General features: G+C 44.7%; 2 protein-coding genes and 1 long non-coding RNA gene across 18 annotated transcripts in view; 2 read left to right on the forward strand and 1 right to left on the reverse strand.

The window, feature by feature from the left end:
• The window catches only part of IL4R (interleukin 4 receptor), a 28,941-nt gene extending 20,009 nt beyond the window's left edge, over positions 1-8,932 (reverse strand). For 4 of the 12 annotated variants that reach the window (XM_043524126.1, XM_037910593.1, XM_037910591.1 and 1 more), the window contains exons 1-2: positions 8,480-8,617; positions 7,267-7,335 (exon numbers count right to left, since the gene is read on the reverse strand). Coding sequence is in view for 1 of the 12 variants with exons in the window: in XM_043524121.1 (XP_043380056.1) it covers positions 7,267-7,335; positions 7,443-7,486; positions 8,480-8,733 (367 nt within the window). In the remaining 11 variants the exon portion in view is untranslated. Of the gene's footprint in view, positions 1-7,050; positions 7,423-7,442; positions 7,487-8,136; positions 8,157-8,479 lie in introns of those variants that run through there. The other 8 variants (XM_043524123.1, XM_043524122.1, XM_043524121.1 and 5 more) reach the window with 7 other exon arrangements.
• The window catches only part of NSMCE1 (NSE1 homolog, SMC5-SMC6 complex component), a 32,510-nt gene continuing 16,808 nt past the window's right edge, over positions 8,526-24,227 (forward strand). Inside the window, exons 1-2 of one of the 5 annotated variants that reach the window (XM_037910597.2) lie at positions 8,526-8,651; positions 14,390-14,533. In XM_037910597.2, the coding sequence (XP_037766525.1) occupies positions 14,416-14,533 (118 nt within the window). In that variant the 5' untranslated portion in view covers positions 8,526-8,651; positions 14,390-14,415. Of the gene's footprint in view, positions 8,652-9,562; positions 9,706-12,293; positions 12,565-13,257; positions 13,333-14,389; positions 14,534-24,227 lie in introns of those variants that run through there. The other 4 variants (XM_043524130.1, XM_027826125.3, XM_007063677.4 and 1 more) reach the window with 4 other exon arrangements.
• Positions 18,262-19,051, forward strand: LOC122462046. Its single transcript, XR_006284380.1, has 2 exons — positions 18,262-18,531; positions 18,765-19,051. It is a non-coding gene; the product is annotated as an uncharacterized LOC122462046 (long non-coding RNA).

Genomic DNA, 24,227 nt, shown 5'->3' on the forward strand with positions numbered 1-24,227 from the left:
AGATCCCCCCACAAAAAAGATTTTTATGTTTTGGCGAAATGGATGCAATGTACTGCTCAAAACAGCAAAACGTATTTTTTCTTTCTAATAAAAGCAGTAGATTATTAAATGAAGCTCAGGAATTAGGAAGACTGTCAAAATCGCAAAAGTTGTCCCATATGTATGCCCTAAAATTTTTCGTAATAACAAATAATAAAATAAACATAACACTTACAGTGTATATTTTCAAAATGCTTTACATACCCTAACTTCACAACACCCTGATGAAAACAAGTATTATCATTCTAATTTTATAGTTGATGGAAATAAGGCATGAGGTTAAGGGACTTGCCCAAGACCATAGAGGAAATCAGTGTCAGAGCTAGGAGTAGAACTTGGAATTTCCTGGTCCTGGGTTCTATGCTTAGACCATTCCTCTCTCTTAAAAAAAATGTGATGGCACACAGTTAACTTAATATAAGGCAAATAATCAATAATGTCCAGCCCTGATTTTTAAATAAATTACATGTATAAATGCATCAAATTACATGTGCACTTAGCATGACTGTACACATACTGGATAACTGCACACACATATGACTAATTATGGTCATTTCCACCCAAGATTGCTCAATTGTGGTAATTGTGCATGTAAATGGGTACCTAATTTGTTTAAAAATCAGGCCTTTTAATTTTAAAGAACAATCTGTGACACTCTTTAGAATTGACATGTCTGTTATAGTCAGAGCCTAATCAATTTAACAGTACAGAATGATAGAGTAAAACCTCATTATATCATTAATGAACTGGATGAATAAAGAGCTTAAGAATCATAAGAACACAAGGACATAAGAACCAGCTCATGTTGTATCCAAATCTGAAAATAAAGAAGCCAGGAAATAGATTTTATTGCATTGCTGTATTATTATTGCTATTTACTGTTATGTTTTGTTAAGTACCAACACAAAATGAGAGACCCAGAAAAGGAATACAATTTATAATGGGCTTTTTTTTTGTTTGCTTATTTCTTGACATGGGATAGTGATTTCACAGTGCAGACATAGGCTAGAGTCTGCAGGCCTCCTGGAAGAAGTGGGTTTTGGAAAGAATTTGAGTTATGAGGGGGAGAGAGCAAGGGATGTCATTTCTGGAACAGGGTGGTGTAGAAGGTCTAAGGGGGAGAGTGAAAGAAGATGAGACTGGTGACACTGGGAGAATGAAGGGGTGAGTGTGTGTGTTGGGGGCCACTCTGAAGAATGAACAGGGTGAATTAATTCTCTGTATTTTACTATTTCTGTTATTTCAAGGATTATTAATGTACGTGACAACTCAAATTATCGCAGCCCAAAGCTCTCATGCTTGCAATATATAAACATAAAATGTTTCCTTAGACTCTTTGCCCCTTGTTTTGTCATCCCCTTAATCTCCCTTCACGTTATTTGTTTTCTCCACTTGCACAAGGTTAGTTGCAGTAGCAAGGCCTTAGATTGTAGAGTCACAAGGCAATGACCATGTCTTATTTTATATGTTGTGCACATCCATGGTGATATATAAATAACAATAGTTCCCGCCTCATTTTAAGTTTGGCCACTGCATAAAGAAGGCCTTTTACTTCTGAACAAGGAACAAGACATTATTTGTATATGTTGTTTGTAAATGAACCTTTCCTTTTGACTTCTTCAGTACCACTCTCCTTGTCCAGCTGCCACCACTTTGGCTGTTCACAGCTCATGACATTTTACACGCCCTAACTGCCAGTGTCCTAGTGCTTGGATGCATCCGATGAAGTGAGCTGTAGCTCACGAAAGCTTATGCTCAAATAAATTTGTTAGTCTCTAAGGTACCACAGTCCTCCTTTTCTTTTTTCATAAAATGAAGTGTGTCCCCTGCAAATGACAAGACTCATTGAGACAAAGCTCTCTAAATAAATAGGGGAAAAAAGCTTTTAATCAAAAGAGGGCAGACAGTTTTTCTTCAGTAAAACCTAAACAAGTAATGTTTGTTCTTGTTGTTTTACTTAAGACATAATCAGATTTGTGCATTCCAAGATAAGCATTCAGGAAGGGGAAGAGGAAAAGGCAAAGGGTGTCATGACATGTCATTTGGATCTATGACCCACCCACTAACCTTGTCTGCAAGCAAGAAGGTATTTTCTCAGATAACGAAACTGCAAGCATCTAGCAGCTGTCTTTACTTTTCCCCAATTACATTATTGGTCTTTACTTTTTACCAACTATAAGAATTGTAAAATCATTTCAGGCCCATAGCTATGGAATTTTAATGGGTGACAGCTGTCAGGGACTCATAGTAACGGCAGATGTCATAAATGATACCTATAGGCAGGGCCCAGTATAATCCATGGCACAACTGGACCAAATCTGCAGCAAAAAATCCAAAATTCTGTATCTTCAGGACATATCCTTCATTCCTATCCTTCCCACACTCAAACACATACATGACTATGGCTCAAAGTTGAACATTCTCATTATGCAGCAAAAATATTGATTTCTGTGGTATCTTGGAAGAATGCTGTAACACTTGTAGACCAGGTACCATCTCTTGCCAAGGCTGTAGGCATCAGCTAAGCACTGACAAATCCAGAGCTGGAAACGAGCCCAGCCCACCTCCATGTTAGTATTGTTCAAGACAGGTGTTAACTTGCAAGGATGTGTTTAGTTTTTAGACTCTATAAAATGCTTGTAAGTTGCTGCATGCATCAATCTTACTTATGATGTCTGTATCCCGTGCTATAAGGTAATATGTAAGTTTTGCTTTATAACTGTAAAAATGTTTGCTCTGAACTTGTGAACACATGTAGGTGGAATAGGTGCTGGAACTAGGGGTGCTGCTGCACCCCCTGGCTTGAAGTGGTTTCCATTATATACAGGATTTACAGTTTGGTTCATTGGCTTCCAGCACCCACACTGTACAAATTGTTCTAGCACCCCTGGCAGGAGGAGTGCTTACCTCGCCCACCAAGGAGGACTATCAGAACAAAGTGGGCCATTGTGAAACAAAATGATTAAAGCTATGAGCTGGTCATGGATTCTGTGATTTTACGTGACCTCTATGACTTCAGCCTCTGGCAGCAGGGCTCTGGCTATCAGCCCTGGGTGGCAGGGCTCGATCTTCCATGATTTATTGTTTATAGCCTGCATCCTGCCAGTGACTTTTATTAAAAATACCTATGACAAAATCTTAGCTTTAATCATGATACAAAGACTTTGCTAATTGCCCCTACACAGGTTAAGTGCAGAAGGGCTTGTCCCATCAGTTTTAATTTTGGAAGAGAGAAATAAAGATAGCGGACATGAAATTTTTCCATCTCTTTGCTGTTTGGACTCTCACAGGGACAGAGCTAGGAAACAAAAGCAGAGATCCCCAGGGTCAACTTGGGTTAGCCCTAAAAGGCATTTAGTGCTGACAGACTACTACATCTCTGTCACCTTTTCGAACCACAAACTGTAACTCATATGTGTATAAATGTTGCCTGCTTTAACTTGTAAATAACTCTTGTGACGGGTTCCCCCCAGGCTGCCAGCTGGAACTGAGGTATCACTGAGCCCTCTGACCCATCAGCCTGGGCTCCCTCTCACACTGTGCTGCTGTGACAAGCTGCAGACACGCTCCTGGTCTTACACTTCCACTAGCATACACACCGATAGGACACACCCAGCTGCAGTTACATGCAGGCTCTCTGACTGGCCACTGCACGAACCAACAGTAGAAAAGCTAAAGCCAAGGTAACTCGCAGCTCCCCAGGCACACACTTCCTCTGGATCATAAACCCAAGATTATACCATCTTGCGCTGCACAAGGAACTGTACAGAATAAGCTCATAGAGTTGTCGTCCTCCCCCCCCGACGTGGAGAGGAAATGCAACAGCCTCACTGAGCTAAGAGTCCCATGCACTTCACTCCAAACTCACTGGTTTAGATTAAAACATAAAATAAATTTATTAACTACAAAAGATAGATTTTAAGTGATTATAAGTGATAGCAAACAGATCAAAGCAGATTACCTAGCAAATAAACAAAAAAACAACCTAAGCTTAATATTCTAGATCAGTGGTTCTTAACCTTTACTGCAGCCTGCACTCCTTTGGTTCTCAAAATATGATCTCGCACCCCTTAACAAAAATCATTGAAGTAGCTCAGTTCTTTAAACCTAGATATAATTTTTGTTTGTATATTACAGTAATAATTAAAAATGTATAATGTTAATAAATACATAGGTTTGATGAAACAAAGTAGTTGTACTTAAGTGCCTTTGCTTAATTTGCATTTTCGATGATTTACCATCTAAAAAAATCTGTCATATCTCGCACCCCCAGGGGGTGTGTGCACCCCAGGTTAAGAACCACTGTTCTAGATAGACTGGGTATGAATAGCAGGGCCTCACCCTAACTGCTGGTACAGGCAGACTTGTAGATTCTTAACGCACAAGCTGCATTAGCTTTACAGCTTGGGTTTTTCAGGTCTTCATACACAGGCTAGAAATCCCTTTAGACTGGGTCCAGCACTTCCCCCAATTCAGTCTTTGTTCCTCAGGTGTTTGAAGGAGTCTTGTGTGGGGAGTGAAGAACAATAGATGATGTCACTCCCTGTCTCATACAGCTTCAGCATATGGTGGGAACTCTTTGTTTCAAAACTTAATTCCCAGACCGGTTTGTGGAAAAATACTAACATCGCAAGATGGAGTCCCCAATCATGTGGCCTGGTCAAATGTCCTTGTAGAGTCATAGCAGTCATTATTTACAGGCTGTCTGGGGTGTTCCAGGTGGGCGATAAGCTTCTCCTAAGGCCTATTGTTTTCCCTAATGGCTCATTGCCCTGAATAGAATCATAGAACTGGAAGGGTCCTCAAAAGGTCATCTAGTCCAGTCCCCTGCACTCTTGGCAGGACTCAGTATTATCTAGACCATTCCTGACAGGTGTTTGTCTAACCTGCTCTTAAAAATCTCCAGTGATGGAGATTCCACAACCTCTCTAGGCAATTTATTCCAGTGCTTAACGTTTCCTAACGTCAAACCTCCCTTGCTGCAATTTAAGCCCATTGCTTCTTGTCCTATCCTCAGAGGTTAAGAAAAACAATTTTTCTTCCTCCTCCTTGTAACAACCTTTTACGTACTTGAAAACTGTTATCATGTCCCCTCTCAGTCTTCTCTTTTCCACACCAAACAAACCCAATTTTTTCAATCTTCCCACATACCTCATGTTTTCTAGACCTTTAATCATTTTTGTTGGCCTTCTCTGGACTCTCTCCAATTTTTCCACAACCTTCCTGAAATGTGGCACCCAGAACTGGCCCAGAATAGGCCCTTCCCAACCAGCTATCTAGACTGAAAGCATCTTGTCTAGTGGGCATGACCCATGTGTAACTACAATTGAAGTACAGATACATAGTCAGGATTTATAACTTCAGATACAAAAATGATACAGGCATATAAATAGGATAATCATATCAGCAAATCATAACTTTTCCAATTACACTTTACAGAACCCATCTTGCATAAAATACATCATAATTATGCTATAATTATATCATAATAATACTACTATGATGAATATGAGGTGCAGTGTCACAACTCTCTCCTTTCTTTTTCCTGGTTAATAAATCCTTAGTTTGTTTACTATGGGATCAGCTACAAGGACTGTCTTTGGTGTGAGATCTGAGCTACAAATTGATCTGGGGTAAATGACCAGTCTCCAGGACTGGAAGCAACCTGAATATTTTGTGATTTTTGGAGTAAAGCAACCATTTATCACAGAGTTAAGCTTGCCTTGGTGGCACGACAGACTGGAGTGCCCAAGGGGACTTTCTGTGACTCCATGGTAAGACTGTTTTAGTGCTTCTGGAGTTCACATTTGTTACTGGTTTGGTGGAATCTTATTATAGACCATACCACCAGTTTGGGGTCCCTGCCCTGCTTTTTGACCATCTACCCTGAGGTTGACACTCACGGTCGTGAACCACTGCAGACAGCGTGACAAATGCTATGTTCCATTTCTGCACAATCTCCAAATCCAAAGGTCCCTGACTGAAATAACTAGGACAGTTCACTCCTCTCAGAGCTATTGCTGCTGGCTCTTTGCAGAGTTAGACAGGCATCCATTCACACTTTTGAGGTTTCCTTCGCAGTCATAAGGACTAGAAATATAATTCTTTAAAAAATGAAAGCAGAGATTCTGGAAACAATTCTGCAGCAGGGGGTGAATTCTACTGCAAATTCTATGATTGCTGAATACTCAGGGCCCTGGGAAGAGTGGTCTCACATAGGGGAACTTGCAGGAGGTATCTGTCAGGAGGTTTTCATGGTGACAGATATCTTTTTGAATTTTCAGTTTTGATATGGAATAGAAAAGATTTCAACAGGCTTCTCGGGGTTAAATAACCATAAGAAAGAAAAATGGGTTTCTGCCAACAGCAAAGTTGGTACTGACACATGAAGTCCAGCCTGAAACCTTCCTTTTTAAATAGTTTAATTCTGACAGGAGTTGGAGATAAAGCTGAATTTCATTAACATCTACAAGAGGTTTTCAGTATTTAGACTACATGGACCTTCCTTAGTCAGTCATCTAAAACTTCTCTTCTACATTTACACCTTTCATATTCTGATATATCTTCTGCCCTCAGATGTGATCAGTATTGCTGTATAAGCCTCCAGGAAAGATAAGGGAACGTTCAGTAAAAGTAACTGGAATTCTATTAATTCTTTCCTGTGGTACTTGTATCCAATTCTAACAAGTGAGTAACTCTAAAGAAACCTTTTTCAAACAATTCCAGCTACAGCGTATTGATCAAAGTCCTGATAAGAAAGACAACTATTATGACTCCTCCAATTACCAATAGAGGAAGGTTGGGCATTCAGTATGTAGGAGAAAAATGGAATAGCTTTCTATACTTTCAGCAAAGATAAATGTAAATACAAGTCAAGCCAGTAAAACATAGAGTTCACAACACAACTCTCCTTAGCAAGTAATCAGATAAGGGTAAAAACTTTCTTCAGCTAAATATAAGACAGAGAGAGACAGAGAGAGGTGGGGGTGGAAGCTCTTTGGTATAACTTGCCTGATCCAATCTTCATTTTCAGGGCTAGAAAGTAAATTTTGTTATCAGGTAACTTTGTCCCAAGCCAGTGAGTGGGAAGCGCTGTTCTACTCCGTTCTTCATTTTCAGGGCAGGCACTGTACAAACTTGTTTCTTTCAATGGGTTATTGCACATTTCCTTATTACACGCACTCTCCTAAGCAGAGTGGAATTTGCATTCCCAGCCCACTCATTTACCTTTGTCAAACAAACGTCTTCTTCTTTTACATGGTACAGTCCTACACAACAGAGTTCCCAGCAACGACACTACAGAGCAGGCAGAAGGAAATAACTTGTGACTCAATGGAAACACCCACAGAGCAGGCAGCTTCCTTCTCTTTTATTCTCCTCCCCACGTGGGGCTCAGTTCTCACCAATGCTAGCATTCCTTCTTTCCTTCCCCTTCACGAGCATGGCCCTAGACAAGTTAGACACGTTTTGTGATTTTAAAAAGCAGGTCATGGGCCGGTGGCATTTCATTTTCATTTACAATCAGTGCCCTGGAAACTAACCCATATTCTCAAAATGGTGAGCAGAAGCCATGTGACACCCTTACCTTTGTAACCCCATGCAACATTTTTGAGATTTTCAGTGTACAAGTTGGATATTTGGCTTTACTAAGCACTCTTCACACCAGGCTTTGCAATTTCTGTTTATTCTTGCAGAAGTAACTTATTCTTATATTAAACAAATCCTGCATCTTGGCAGGGGGTTAGACTTGATGACCCTTGCGGTCCCTGCTAGTCCTATGGTTTTAGGATTCCCTAAATCAGAGACAGCACCTCCCATTGTAAGCCTGTGTGTTCAGTGGTCTATAACATTCTCAGATAAGCTTTTTGGGGCTGAATTTTCTCATGCATGTTTTCAGCCATGACATATTACTTATTAGAAAGTCTGAAGAAAATATGCGTTTGGCTGTAGACAGTTACAATACAGCATTAGTCTCCCCAAAGTCCATTGACTTAAACTACACTGTAACAATGGGCTTTTCTTCAATGCAAAGTTCACTTGAGTTACACCTGGAGTATTGCCCCTAATTCAAATCCAATCTACACACAAACCCCTTACCTTGAGCATGGTGGTGCTTTTAACTCAAGTAGGCTGGCCAGTCAGGAGTTACAGACTAAGGGTGAAATGCTGCTGAAACTCGAGTTGCTAATGTGACCACTTTGCCGTGTAGATGGAGGCCATAGCCACTCAAGTGCCAAAAGTGGGCAGCATGGCTCAGTGCATCTGATCCTGTGTTCCTGGAAAGGGGCTGGGAGAATCAACTAACATCTCAAGAGAAAAGGTTTATAACTTTCACTCTCCCTCAAGGTAACAGACTAATTCCCTAGGACCAATAGTGAGGGGTGAATTTCAGCTAAGGGCCAATGTTCACAGCTAGGAACCGTAAGCGAAAATACTCCACCTGATCTTGACAGCTGGGATGGCTGCAACCATGCCCATGCTGGCCTTCAGTAATGCCCACAGTGGCCCACAGCAGCATAAGGGTGGCCTGAGGCACGTACAGCAGCACGGCCAGGATAGCACACAGCGCCCAGGATGGCCCGCAGCACCCGCGATGGCCCGCAGCAGGTGAGGCAAGTGCCAGACCACAGTACCTAGAAATGAAAAGCGTGGCGAGATCATGCAGCCCACCTCCCTGCCCAGCTGCCAGGACATGGGCAGCAGGGATCGCCAGGAGGGCCTGGGGCATGGAGGTGAAGGTGTGGGAGATACCCCAGGGGCTGGAGTGGACAGGCTACTGTGCGGGGGGCTGGTAACTGCAGACACGCTCCCGGGGAATGGCAGTGCCCGGAAGGGAGGGCGAGGCAGGGGAACACTGGGCAGAGAGGCTGCTGGCTGAGGGGGGGCAGTGCTGGGGGGAGGGTTTGTGGGAGGTGGAGGGTGGGGGAAGGGGCAGTGCAGGGGAGGTTAGTGGTGAGGGAGGCGTTGTTGGAGGGGGCAGGGAGAGGTGGAGAGTGGCGATGGGGAGAGGTTGTTGGGGGAGGCGGGGAGAGGGGAAGTGCGGGGGGGGTGTTGGGGGAGGGGCAGCGCGGGGGGGATGTTGGGGAGGCAGGGGAGGGGTGGCGCGGGGTGGGGTAGCGGGGGGTGTTGGGGGAGGGGCGGCGCCGGAGGGGTGTTGGGGGAGGGGCGGCGCGGGGGGAGTAGCGGGGGGTGTTGGGGGAGGGGCGGCTGGGAGTGTTGGGGGCAGCGGGGGGGTGTTGGGGGAGGGGCGGCGCGGGTGGGGTAGCGGGAGGATGTTGGGGGAGGGGCGGCGCCGGAGGGGTGTTGGGGGAGGGGCGGGGAGTGTTGGGGGAGGGGCGGGGCGGCGCGGGTGGGGTAGCGGGGGGTGTTGGGGGAGGGGCGGCGCGGGGGAGTGTTGGGGGAGGGGCGGGGAGTGCTGGGGGAGGGGCGGCGCGGGTGGGGTAGCGGGGGGTGTTGGGGGAGGGGCGGCGCGGGGGGGGGGTGTTGGGGGAGGGGCGGCGCGGGGGGGGGGGTGTTGGCGGGGACGGGCGGACTCAGACCAGCCGAGTCATCGATGTCAGCAGGCGACAGCGGCGAGCGCCGAATCCTCGAGTCCGCCCGGAAAAGGGGCCGGGCCGGGAGCGGGGGGCAGGCGGGGTTGTGGAGGGGGTAGTTTGGACTTGGGAGGTAAGTGGGGGGCAGGGTAAGTTGTGGGGAGGGCATTGGGAGGGGGTAGGGTAGGTTAGGTTGTGGGGGATTGGAGGAGGTGGGGTAGGTGGGGGGCAGGGTAAGTTGTGGGGAGGGCATTGGGAGGAGGTGGGGTAGGTTGTGGGGGATTGGAGGAGGTGGGGTAGGTGGGGGGCAGGGTAAGTTGTGGGGAGGGCATTGGGAGGGGGTAGGGTAGGCTGTGGGGGATTGGAGGAGGTGGGGTAGGTGGGGGGCAGGGTAAGTTGGGGAGGGCATTGGCAGGGGGTAGGGTAGGTTGTGGGGGATTGGAGGAGGTGGGGTAGGTGGGGGGCAGGGTAAGTTGTGGGGAGGGCATTGGGAGGGGGTAGGGTAGGCTGTGGGGGATTGGAGGAGGTGGGGTAGGTGCGGGGCAGGGTAAATTGTGGGGGATTGGAGGAGGTGGAGTAGGTGGGGGGCAGGGTAAGTTGTGGGGAGGGCATTGGGAGGGGGTAGGGTAGGTTGTGGGGGATTGGAGGAGGTGGGGTAGGTGGGGGGCAGGGTAAGTTGTGGGGAGGGCATTGGGAGGGGATAGGGGAGGTTGTGGGGGATTGGAGGAGGTAGGGTAAGTGGGGGGCAGGGTAAGTTGTGGGGAGGGCATTGGCAGGGGGTAGGGTAGGGGAGGTTGTGGGGGATTGGAGGAGGTGGGGTAGGTGGGGGGCAGGGTAAGTTGTGGGGAGGGCATTGGGAGGAGGTGGGGTAGGTTGTGGGGGATTGGAGGAGGTGGGGTAAGTGGGGGGCAGGGTAAGTTGTGGGGAGGGGATTGGAGGAGGTGGGGTAGGTTGTGGGGGATTGGAGGAGGTGGGGTAAGTGGGGGGCAGGGTAAGTTGTGGGGAGGGCATTGGCAGGGGGTAGGGTAGGTTGTGGGGGATTGGAGGAGGTGGGGTAAGTGGGGGGCAGGGTAAATTGTGGGGAGGGCATTGGGAGGGGGTAGGGTAGGTTGTGGGGGATTGGAGGAGGTGGGGGGCAGGGTAAGTTGTGGGGAGGGCATTGGGAGGGGGTAGGGTAGGCTGTGGGGGATTGGAGGAGGTGGGGTAGGTGGGGGGCAGGGTAAGGTGTGGGGAGGGCATTGGGAGGGGATAGGGGAGGTTGTGGGGGATTGGAGGAGGTAGGGTAAGTGGGGGGCAGGGTAAGTTGTGGGGAGGGCATTGGGAGGGGGTAGGGTAGGTTAGGTTGTGGGGGATTGGAGGAGGTGGGGTAGGTGGGGGGCAGGGTAAGTTGTGGGGAGGGCATTGGGAGGAGGTGGGGTAGGTTGTGGGGGATTGGAGGAGGTGGGGTAGGTGGGGGGCAGGGTAAGTTGTGGGGAGGGTATTGGGAGGGGGTAGGGTAGGCTGTGGGGGATTGGAGGAGGTGGGGTAGGTGGGGGGCAGGGTAAGGTGTGGGGAGGGCTTTGGGAGGAGGTGGGGTAGGTTGTGGGGGATTGGAGGAGGTGGGGTAGGTGGGGGGCAGGGTAGGTTGGGGAGGGCATTGGCAGGGGGTAGGGTAGGTTGTGGGGGATTGGAGGAGGTGGGGTAAGTGGGGGGCAGGGTAAGTTGTGGGGAGGGCATTGGCAGGGGTAGGGTAGGTTGTGGGGGATTGGAGGAAGTAGGTTTGGGGTAACATATTAATCCCCTCATTTACAATGTAAAGTCAAGGGCACATGTGCATGAGACCTGAAATAGCAAGTGGGCAGGAAGAACCTCAGCATTTCCCATGCCAGCTGTGTGCCTGGGGGCTGGGCCTCACAAGCCATCTTAGTAACACTCCAGCCCTAGGCAGTAGAGAGTGAAAGTTACCTCCATCGGAGGACTCTTTTTGCCCAGTGTGACATGAATTTGGAGGATCTCAAATCATTTCATAGCATGGCAAGCAACCATGTCACAACTGGCTTTAAGTGGGTGCCCCCTTCAGTCAAGAGGCCAAAGATCACAGAGTCTGAACTGTTACCTCTGACAGAATGTCCAGGGGAGCCCTGTGGCCCATTGGCAGGGGGCAGATGAAGCTTTGGATGGAGAGGGCTGCAGTAGCTTTTGGTCAATTCACTTTAAAGAGAGAGTGAGCCCCAAACATACTGTAAACCTTTTGTGAATTTTCTTAATCCAGTCCCTAAAGCTGTTGGTAAGACTATGCCCCTGGCAATATACCCTCTGGCTGGTGATAGTGTTGAGAGTTTGGGGAGTAACTGAGCTCTTACATCTGTGTGGTGTGAATAGAGAAGTTACAAGTTCTGTTCCTGGTGCAAAGGCTACTTCCGTCTTGCAGCATATTGTTTCCTGTGGCATCATTTGGCATTGGTTAGAAAGGCCAGGGAATAGAAACAGTATTCCATGTGCCAATGCTGAAGAAAAGTAAATAGTTCAGGATTTTAACATCTTTTATTATATGCCAGTATGACTGGCAAATATGGGCAGAAAGTAAAGGAGTACTTGTGGCATCTTAGAGACTAACCAATTTATTTGAGCATAAGCATGTGTGTATAAAAGATCTTCTACACTTTCCACAGCATGCATCCGATGAAGTGAGCTGTAGCTCACGAAAGCTTATGCTCAAATAAATTGGTTAGTCTCTAAGGTGCCACAAGTACTCCTTTTCTTTTTGCGAATACAGACTAACACGGCTGTTACTCTGAAATATGGGCAGAGTTGCTCAGTACACAGAAGGGCTTAGGGCAGTGGTTCTCAACCAGGGGTATGCAGAGATCTTCCACGGGTTATATCAACTCATTTAGGTATTTGCCTCATTTTCAACAGGCTACATAAAAAGGACTACTGAAGTCAGTACAGACTAAAATTTCATAGAGACAGTGACTTGTTTTATACTGCTCTATATATTAGACATTGAAATGTAAGTACAATATTTATATTCCATTTGATTATTTTATAATTATATGGTAAAAATTAGAAATTAAGCAATTTTTCAGTAATAGTGTGCAGTGACACTTCTGTATTTTTGTGTCTGATTTTGTAAGCAAGTAGTTTTTAAGTGAGGTGAAACTTGGGGTACTCAAGACATCAGACTCCTGAAACGGGTAGAGTAGTCGAAAAGTTGAGTACCACTAGCTTAGGGTAACTAGTATTTATCACTTTGCCCTAATATTTCCTGCCTCTTTCTTACCTGGCTGTGGGTTTTCTCTCACTGAGGATGGTGTCCCAAGAGGTGGAGAAGGGTTCAGTGGGATGCTTTTATTTAGCACTGTCATAAATATAAAGGGAAGGGTAAACCCCTTTAAAATCCCTCCTGGCCAGAGGAAAAATCCTTTTACCTGTAAGAAGCTAAAGGTAACCTCGCTGGCACCTGACCAAAATGACCAATGAGGAGACAAAATACTTTCAAAAGCTGGGAGGAGGGAGAAAAACAAAGGGTCTGTGTCTGTCTGTATGCTGCTTTTGCCGGGGACAGAACAGGAATGGAGTTTTAGAACTTAGTAAGTAATCTAGCTAGGTATGTGTTAGATTATGATTTCTTTAAATGGCTGAGAAAAGAGCTGTGCTGAATAGAATGACTATTCCTGTCTGTGTGTCTGTTTTGTAACTTAAGGTTTTGCCTAGAGGGATTCTCTATGTTTTGAATCTAATTACCCTGTAAGATATCTACCATCCTGATTTTACAGAGGTGATTCCTTTACTTCTATTAAAAGTCTTCTTGTAAGAAAACTGAATGCTTTTTCATTGTTCTAAGATCCAAGGGTTTGGGTCTGTGGTCACCTATGCAAATTGGTGAGGATTTTTACCAAACCTTCCCCAGGAAGTGGGGTGCAAGGGTTGGGAGGATTTTGGGGGGAAAGACGTGTCCAAACCACGTTTCCCAGTAAACCCAGATAAAGTTTGGTGGTGGCAGTGGAAATCCAAGGGTAAAATAATTTTGTACCTTGGGGAAGTTTTAACCTAAGCTGGTAAAAGTAAGCTTAGGAGGTTTTCCTGAAGGTCCCCACATCTGTACCCTAGAGTTCAGAGTGGGGAAGGAACCTTGACAAGCACACAGACCATATGCTTGGCCTTTTGCAATCTCAGTAGACAAGACAGTATTATTCAGATAAAAATGACCAGAAGATGGATTGAACCCCAAACTGTACCAACTATTTTATTGACTGTAATAATAATACCTAGCTTTTATATAACGCTTGTCTTCAGTGGATGTCAGTGTGCTTTCCAAAGAATGTCCGTACCATTTCCCCCATTTTACAGATGGGGAAACAGAGGCACTGAGAACTGTACTACCACTCTTTTATTTGGCTAGTACAATGGCATAATGTATGCAACGTTGTATTTCGTATCTGAAAGAGTCCTGGGAAGTAGTGATAATGTTCATAACAAATATCCTAGAACATCAATGTTAAGCCCTATGTGCATTCTGAGCTAAAACTTGATAAATATGCTTGTTTGCCCTAATATAATTTCTTGTCTCACTGGTATGTTCACTTTCCCCAGGAAGGGGATAGGATTAATCCTAACTAAAGCTATATGTGGAACTCCTACAGGTACCTGTGAAGTTGAAATCTCATTTGGAATCTTTTATATAAAGATCAGAATAATTTGTGCTGTTGGGAACTTATTTTTCTTTCTTCAGTATGAGATATGGATTGATTTGATAGAAGGTATTCACAAATGTGCGTATAGATAAATATTTTGCTTGAATGTGTGCATCTAACTGCAGTTTATTCCTTCTGCAGCTTTCTACACGTAGTGTAACATTTCAATGGCTACCCCGATGACTGATGGTCATCGACGGTTCCTGCAGGTGCTGATGTCTCATGGAATAATGGAAGGGTCGGTGGCTAGAACATTACACAGGAACTGCTGTGAAATCCATAAAGGTTAGTCTCATTTCCTTAGAAAAATAGCAGTGTAGTGAATGAGAGAACAGAGTAAAATTGGGCTTTCTATTGCACCCTTCATATTCTGGGTATCCCAAAGTGCTTTCCGGAGCTACCAGTTAGGTAACATGTTGACTTTGTAGGCAAATTGTGTGCTCAGCAGTAGTACACACCTAGCCTTACCAAGACCTCTTTTACTCAGGAAAACATTGGTCAGATCATTGAGGTTATTACTGACACTGACCCATTTAAAACTGGGATCTCTCTCGTTTTCCTGGTCAGAAGCCAGTGAGATGGGCAGAGGGGATCTTGTTTTAATGCTCTAATCCAGGACTTTAGAACTCTACATGAGCAGCAGAGGTTCACTTGCACAGATCTGATGGCAGGAGTGGGGCCTAATTATACAAGCAGAAACAGCAAAACTGACTATAAATACACAGTAACAGCTGAATGAAAAGGAGATTTTCTTTAATTTCTTTGAACTACAGTAGTCAGGGTGTTATGTAGGCAGAAATATTTCAGAGAAGTGTGCTTTTTAAATGGGGAATTTAGTAGGTCCTTTCCACATGAAGTAACATGTCACTAGTTCCAGATTGCAGTGTTAAATCTGACTGTCTAACAGATGTGCATCAGCCTCAGTTTACAAACAGCTACATTCCTGGCTAGCATATACCCTGTAGAAAGTTACGTTAAAATAATGTTAATTGTGTAAACAGCCCAAATAAAAACAAAGAAATTTAGGGTTAAACCAATTCAAACCTCACCAAAAACATGTAAAAGCTTTTACAAAAATAACACGGAGTCCGGTGGCACCTTAAAGACTAACGGATTTATTTGGGCATAAGCTTTTGTGGGTAAATAACCACTTCTTCAGATGGGTGGGTAAAAAACCACTTCTTCTGTTAGTCTTTAAGGTGCCACCGGACTCCTTGTTGTTTTTGTGGATACAGACTAACACGGCTACCCCCTGATACTTTTACAAAAATAGTATCTTTAGATTTGCATATTTAAAACTTTATTCATATTTGCAATTAACAGTTTTTAAGTAATGCCTTTTTGGCAGTGTTAAATTTGCCACTTCATCCTTTATTGGAAGGCTTTTCTTTGGAATTTTATATAACATATTTGCCTGGGGGGAAAAGTATCTCTCAAGGCTAAATCCTTCACCAGATTTAACTACATATTCACTAGTCCCTCTAGACACAGTAGTGACCTCTGTACATTATAAAACAGGAATTTTGGTTTTGTGCTTTCAGTTTAATTTGAAGTTCTTTTTCAGTCTTCAGTGGTATAGGAATGTGTAATCAATTTAGTTTTGATGTTTCAGAGAGAACTGCTTACTATCTGTATTATACCTTCACTAATTTTGAAAATGTGATGGACAAACTGAAATTAAGCTGAAATGAGTAACATTTTTAGTTAATTAGTAATTTTTAGCAGTAGGTGATACAATCTGATAAAGTGAAAACTAAACTGCTGCTTGCAAAACAAAAACTGAAAGCGTCAAAGGTCACAAGACCTACATCTTTCACATATTTGCAAACAAAACTAATTGGAAAGTAATTAGTACAAAGATATCTACAGGCTTAGGACTGTAGATGCTTCTGAACCTGAATAGCTTTACCAACTGATGCTACTCCTCACGTGAGTAAAGTGTTTGTAGGATTGGGCTCTAAGGCAGCTTCTGAAAGTTATTAAGATAACTTTTTTCTATCCAAAACTGTCTTAAGTGACACTTGTTGTTGAAGAAAAAAGCCTAGTCCTCTGGATCGAGAGGAGTCAGCTGAGTTGGTTCAGGCACCTGATAAGGATGCCCCCAGAAGCTTCCATTGGAACTTTACTGGGCATGTCTCACTGGGCGGAGGCCCCAAGGCTGACCCGGGACACAGCAGGTGGGGGATATTATCCCTCCACTGGGGAATCCCCCAGGAGGAGCTGGAACCTGTTGTGGAGCAAAAGAAGGTCTGGCCCTCCCTGCTTTCTATGCTGCTGCTGCTGCTGCAATCCTCACCAGGAAAAGTGGCATAAAGGAAAAAGATGACGATGATGATGGAATCCAGGTAGCTCTAGAATATTAGTTGGCTTAAATCATGGCTCAGATTAAGTTGGTATGCGGTAGTACAGCATACCAATGCCTCTTAAGGTACTTTCTTGTTCTTCAGAATCTCAGATTTAATGGGAAAAAGTAACTCTCTAGCTGTTATGACTGCAAAGAAAACCTCAACACTGTGAACTGAATACAACCAATGCAGAAATACCTACACGAGTCTGCAGAGAGCCTGGAACGATAGCTCAGAGGGTGAACTGCCCCTTTCATCTTAGTGAGGGGTATGGGTTTGTCTACATGGAGGAGCTATTGTAGAATCAGCTAGGTTTGAATTTTAAAGCACGCTAACCCCTCCCCCCCCACCCCCATGGGGAGTTATTCTGCACTAAGGGTGCTATTTTGTGGTTTAGTTTAATCCACTTCCAAAGTAAAATCTATTCCAGTCTATTTCCCCATGTAGACAAGCCATAACTCAGGTGCCCAACGATAATTTAATTGTCACCATTGTTCCCTATGTGAGAAAGGGGAAGGAGAGATCACAGAACTGCTCAATCTGCTGTGAACTACCTTTAATTTTAGCACTATTGGTGGGGTGGTGTTTGGGAGATGCCACTACTTATTTTTGTTCCTTAATCAGAATGAGCCCAGCAAAGTCAGTGGGCATATTCAAACCCCTCAGAAGGGGAGCCAAGCTAAGGAGTCCAGTGAAGCTCAGAGAGCAGGAGTCCTATTTTAAACATTTGTGCAATCTCCCATGAGCAATATCTTATTGTGGTGACTAACATGAGTAAAACAAGGGAGAGTACCATTGCTTCCCCTATACCCCCTCAAATTCAAAACTGGCTTAATTTTTTTTCCTGAAGACACACAAGTCATTGTGCCTTGTTTGATAAAGATATGTATTGTAATTAGCAGAGATGTCCTGAACCAGAGGTCTGGATCAGAGCAACATTGAACATTACAGCAAACTTTACAGCTTGGTCCCAGTTCTGGTATTTCCAGTAGAGAGAAGAAAGTGTCATTACCACTATACAAAGCACTGGTGAGATTTCATCTGAAATACTGTGTCTCCTGTGTTCAAGAAAGATGGATTCAAACTGGAACACGTCCAGAGAAGGGCTAATCGGACGATCAGATGAATGGAGAATCTACCTTGTGAGAGGAGACTTAAGGAACTTGGCTTGTTTAGCCTAACACAACAAAGGCTGAGGGGAGATATGATTGCTCTCTGTAAATGCATCAGAGGGATAAATAACTCTTCTCCCTCCCTGGCATTTAAGTTAAGCGCCAGCGTTGGCACACATGGAGATAAACTGGCCGTCACCATGTTTAGGCTTGAAATTAGATGAAGGTTTCGGACCATCAGTGGAGAGAAGTTCTAGAACAGCCTTCCATAGGGGCAAAAAAACTAACTGGTTTCACAACTGAGCTGCATAAGTTTATGGAGGGAATGGTATGAGGTTGCTTACAATGGCAAGTGGCCCACCTGCAACTGATAGTAGCAAGTATCTGCAGTGGCTGGAGATGGGACATTAGGTGGGGATGGCTCTGAGTTACTACAGTGAATTCTTTCCTGGGTGTTTGGCTGGTGGGTCTTGCCAACATATTTAGGGTCTAACTGATGGCCATATTTGGGACCGGGAAGGAATTTCCCCCACGGTCAGATTGGCAGAGGCCCCGGGGGTTTCCCATCTTCCTCTGCAGCATAGAGCATGAGTCACTTGCTGGTTTAAACAAGAGTAAATGGTGGATTCTTCATAACTTGAAGTCTTTAAATCAAGATTGGCTGAGTTACTGAAGTCCTCAAGAGGTTATGGGACTATTAGAGGAGTGGGTGTTTGAGGTTCAGTGGCCTGCAATGTGCAGAAGGTCACACTAGAAAGATGATCACTATGATACCTTCTGGCCTTAAAGTCTATTTCTAGGCCAGTGAGCTACAGTGCAGTAAAAGGTTTCAGAGTAGCAGCCATGTTAGTCTGTATTCACAAAAAGAAAAGGAGTACTTGTGGCACCTTAGAGACTAACAAATTTATTTGAGCATAAGCTTTCGTGAGCTACAGCTCACTTCATCGGATGCATTCATCTGACTGAAGTAGTGAGCTGTAGCTCACGAAAGCTTATGCTCAAATAAATTTGTTAGTCTCTAAGGTGCCACAAGTACTCCTTTTCTTAGTGCAGTAAAAGTTAGTTAAATAATTTATCAGAAAGGGTCATCTGTCAGGAAGATTTCCTGACAACAGAGTAGCACACCATAAAACTCCCACCTTCTAAGTACAGTGTATTCAGTCTATATATATATACAGCTAGTGTGGGATGCAAAAAGGTTGTGAAATTACTCAGATGTGTAGGAGTTTTAAAATGTTATAACCACAATAAATACTCTACCTTAAAGGCCATGTGCCAAGTCAGGAGATTTTGTGAACAAAAGGATCCTGTACTTGAATCATTGAATAAAACATGATTTTACTTTCTTTACATTCATTTCTTGAGCAAACACAGCAACGTGACAGAGCTTTGCTTCCAAGGGCAAATACATCATGCTCTTCCTTGTTTTCTAACAGCATCTAAATAGACCTAGTCAGTATATGCTTTATTTATTGTAGCAGTACTGATGTATACTAAACTAGGAAGTGTAGCATTTAATGTAGTTCTTCAAAGTTCTCTATATTCCTGGGTATGGACTTCTTTATTGAAGCAATGTGTCCAGATGCACTGGATGTCGTTAAAGTGTAGTATCATAATATCCTTGAGGTCACATCAAATCTAACATGCTATAGAATTAGCATAATTCAATTCAATTAAGCTAAAGGGTTAGCCTCCCATGTCTATATCATCAGATGGTTGTATTCCAAGTGCTAGGACATTAGAGTGTGAAATTGGTTTTAAGTGTAAGAGGACACAAAAACAGCCCCTTTCAAATTCATAGAATCATAGAATATCAGGGTTGGAAGGGACCTCAGGAGGTCATCTAGTCCAACCCCCTGCTCAAAGCAGGACCAATCCCCAACTAAATTATTAGGAACCAAGTTGTAATGGGGTTCTGCTCACCATAGGTGCACCTTGTGGCTGGGTCTGGAATTGGCTTTCACCTGGTTTTGCTCCTCCTTCCATCAGTTTCTCACAGTGTGACCTCTCTCTCCATGACTCAGGGCGCTTCTTCTTCATGACCTAGCCCTCCAGCCCAGTCACTGTATAGTACTCCCCCTTCTTCAAAAAAAGTTCCACTAGACAAGCTGTCCATATGCTATCTCAGGCAGTCTTCTATTCCAAGAATAGGTCCAGTGGCTGGTAGGGGAACCCAGGTCTACCCACTGCTTCAAGTTCCAGATCCTATGACTAGCAGCTTAGGTCTGCTCAATCATAGACCTGTTGCTGTTTCCCTGGGCTCCGTCCTACCCCATCTTTTTATCTCCTGGCTTATCTTTGGGAGCATACTGTGTGCCTCATGGCTACCTCACCCTTCCCAGCCTCCCTAGTGCAGGATAGAATTCTAGAGCTTACTCTCCCCCTGGATTTCCTCCTTGTCCCTGGACAATTGCCTTTCCATCTAGGGAGTGACTGCACAGCCCTTTACTGCTCTCACTTCCTGGCTGTATACTCCTAGCCCTGCTTCTACAACAGGTGAGGTTCATCTGTAAGTAGCGCTTATCAAGCCCTGGCCTCCCTCCAGGTGCAGCATATACAGTTAACCCAGTCAAGGCTTGTGTGAGGCAAATACTCCATCACAGTTGTGCAATACCTGACCTGTGGAACCCCATAGCTAGATGAAGTGATCGCATTCCTTTCTAATGTTTGTCACGCTCACTTTTTCCATCATATTTCAAATTATTTTGTAAGTTTTTGGGGGTAGGGAGCATCTTTCTGTATGTATGTACAACACTTGTCTTAGTGGGGCTCTGATCCTGATTGGGCCTTAGATAACTACCATGAATCAATAACTCCAGAAGTGCTTTTAGAGTATATTCATCAGTAGGATTGGAACATCTGAGAGAAAGTGCTCCACATGTCTAGTGATGTATCTCTGGACTCACTCCCAGCACCCGTCATGGTGGTGCTCAGAATGACTGACTATTTTAAAACTTCAGTTAAAACACAAATATGCAGGATTGTTCAGGATAGAATTGTTTTATGTCCGATTCTGTTAAAATGCCTTTTGCTGATTAAGCTGTGGTGTAAGTCTCTCCAGTGTATAAAACACATTGTAGCAAACCTGAGAGAGCAAGGCAAACAACTGCAAACATGACTCAAGCTGTGCTCTTACTATCCCTATAATGTCCTCAGCAGTTTGTGGGGGAAGCCTTTGTCACTCCTGGTCACCTCTGTAATACCCTCTCCTCTTTCTAAAAATCTAAAGACCTGTATTTGCATTGTGTGATAGAGCCTAGCATGAACCCTTGTTAAGGTGCTTGCTTTGGTAGAAGATGGTGTAGGGGAATGGCATTCTTTTCTGAAAAGAACTGTGATCCTCCCACCTGCTGTTTCCTCATTTTGGGCTGGGGTATTTTAAGCCAGTGGCTCTCAACCTTTCCAGACTACTGTACCCCTTTCAGGAGTCTGATTTGTCTTGCGTATCCCAAGTTTCATTTCGCTTAAAAACCACTTGCTTACAAAATCAGAAATAAAAATACGGAAGTGTCACAGAACGCTATTACTGAAAAATTACTTACTTTCTCATTTTTACCATATAACTATAAAATAAATCAATTGAGATATAAATATTACATTTCAGTGTAAATTATGTAGAGCAGTATAAACAAGTCATTGTCTGTATGAAATTTTAGTTTGTTCTGACTTTGCTAGTGCTTTTTATGTATCCTGTTGTAAAACTAGGCAAATATCTAGATGAGTTGATGTACCCCCAGGGATATACATACCCCTGGTTGAGAACCACTGTTTTAACCTACCCTTGACCCCACTTGCCTCTTCAACTACCTCCCCATTTCTGTTTAATTTCTAAGTTCATTAAGTGCACTGACTACAATCATTGTTTGGAGTTCCTCTCCTCCAAGTCCATCCTAGACGTTCCCCCAATCAAGCTTCCACCTTTCACTCCACTGAAAACTCTCTTGCCAAAGTCTCTAATGACCTCTTCTTAGCCACTGCTTAGAACCAGTACTGCATACTCATCTTCCTTGATCTGTTAGCTGCCTTTGACACTGTTGACCATGCTCCTCTTCTTTAAATCATGTCCTTCCTTGGCTTCCATACCTCTGTCCTCTCCTGGTTCTCCTCCTACCTCTTTAATCTTCCCTTCAGCATGTTCTTCGGATGATCCTTCTCGTCCTCCCTTCACCTTTGTGTAGGTGTTCCACAAGGCTCTGTTCTTTGTCCCCTAGTCTTCTCCTTCTACACCTTATCTCTGGGTAATCTCATCCACAAAGACAAATTCAATAACCATCTCTATGCTAACGACACACAGATTACCTCTTTACTCCAGACCTGTCTCCTTCTGTCCAAACTAAAATTTCATTCTGTCTCTCAAAAAGAAAAGGAGTACTTGTGGCACCTTAGAGACTAACCAATTTATTTGACATCTCCTTGTGGACATTTAATATTTAAGCTCAAATTGGCTAAAACAGAGCTGCTTTTCTCCCTCCTCTCCAAGTCTAGCTGCCTCCTTTCTTGATCACTGTGGACAATACTGTCATCCTGCCTGTAACTCAGGCCCCATAACTTGGCTGTTGTCTTTGACTCGGAAATCTCTATAGGTCCTCACCTCTAGGCTTTGTCTAAATCTTATCTATTCTTTATGCATTACACCTCTAAGATATGGCCTTTCTTATCCATCCACACAGCTAAAACTCTTGGCCAAGCTGTCATTACCCCGTCTCTGGATTCCTGCTACACCCCTTTCTAGCCTTGACAAATTAAATCTTTCCCTACTCATATCCATTCCGAATGCTGCTGTAAAGATCACTTTCCTAGGCCATTGCTTTGACCATGTTGCCCCTCTCTTTGCATCCCTTTACTGTTCCCCCTTCTCTCTCACATCAAACACAAGGTGCTTGTCACTTTCTAGGCCCTTTGTGGTCTAACACGCCCACCCTCCCCCCAGCTATCATCTCCAATTTGCTATCCTGATTTTGATCCTCGCCTATGATCATCCCCTGGTGGCAGCCTCCATTGCCCACTTACTAACTTTTCTTGCAAGCGCCTTTGTGCTTTTTTTCCCATGCTGCCCCTCATGCTTGGGAGGAACTCCTCATAAACATCTGTAAAACTAACTCATTATCCTCCTTCAAAACTCTCCTTTGCCATGATGCCTACAAAAACACGTCCTACACCAGCAGATTAATTATTATCTATCATGCTGACCAGTATTGTCTCACTATTTCTGTGCGCGCCCTGTCTGTATCCATATGTCAAGTCTTGTCTTATCCTTCGATTGTAAGCTCTTTTTGGGGGCAGGGTTGTCTTTTTTGTTGTTGTTGTTGTTGTTGTTGTTCTGTTTGTGCAGCATCTAGCACAATGGGGTCCTGGCCCATGATTGGGGCCCATAGGCAGAATAGTAACAACATTGTGGACTGTATCACTGAGCTAGCAGTCACTCATTCATTTCTCCCTGCCTTCTCGTATACCAGCAAGCACCTTTCTTCTTCAGTCTTTCTGTGCTTCTTTAATAACTGGGGGGGGGGGGTGGTGGCACAGACATCAGGGCAGCTTTCATCTTCTTTAATTACTACAACTAGAAAGGCCCTGTTTCTCCCTGCCCCTTGGAAAGCACATGTTTCTCTATAATATGTGACAGGGTCGGGCCAGATGGCTATAGGAGAGTAATAGAAGGCAGATATATTAGCCCCAGGCTAAGTAGGTCCCTTTTCCCTGGGTAAGGTAACAGGGAAGGTTCCAGAACAATCAGGAACCTTCTGGAGACGATTAAGACAGGCTGATTAGAACACCTGCAGCCAATCAAGAAGCTGCTAGAATCAATTAAGGCAGGCTAATCAGGAGCTCACTTCAGTTTGTGGTGTACATGTGAGGAGCTGGAAGCAAGAGGCACTAGGAGCTGAGAGTGAGAACATGGACTGTTGGAGGACTGAGGTGTACAAGTGTTATCAGACACCAGGAGGAAGGTCCTATGGTGAGGATAAAGAAGGTGTTGGGAGGAGGCCATGGGGAAGTGGCCCAGGGAGTTGTAGCTGTCGCACAGCTGTTCCAGGAGGCACTCTAGACAGCTGCATTCCACAGGGCCCTGGGCTGGAACCCGGAGTAGAGGGCGGGCCCGGGTTCCCCCCAAATCCTCCCAACTCCTGGTCAGACACAGGAGGAGTCGACCTGGATTGTGAATTCGGAAAAACGGCCAAGCTGAGGGCTGCAGTGAAGCTCCAAGACGAGCAAATCCACCAATAAGCGCAAGACCCACCAAGGTAGCGCAGGAACTTTGTCACAACTGGTGTAAGAAGTGGGATCTGGTGTCCGCAGTGCGGCAGAAGGAGGGTGTTTGGAAGAAAAAAAAAAGGGAAGAGCATCTATTTTTATTTTTTTCACCACAGTGGAGGAGGTAGTGCGGGCACTGATACAAGCCACGGCTGCCCAGCAGGAGGCTACTCGTGTCCAGGCAGCCGCCCAACAGGAGGCAGTGTGGCTCCAGCCAGAGACTAATCGCCTGCTGATGGACCAGGCTGCTCAAGACCGGGCTATGTTGCG

Source organism: Chelonia mydas, chromosome 10 (genome assembly GCF_015237465.2).
Source record: "Chelonia mydas isolate rCheMyd1 chromosome 10, rCheMyd1.pri.v2, whole genome shotgun sequence".
Classification (NCBI taxonomy): domain Eukaryota; kingdom Metazoa; phylum Chordata; order Testudines; family Cheloniidae; genus Chelonia; species Chelonia mydas.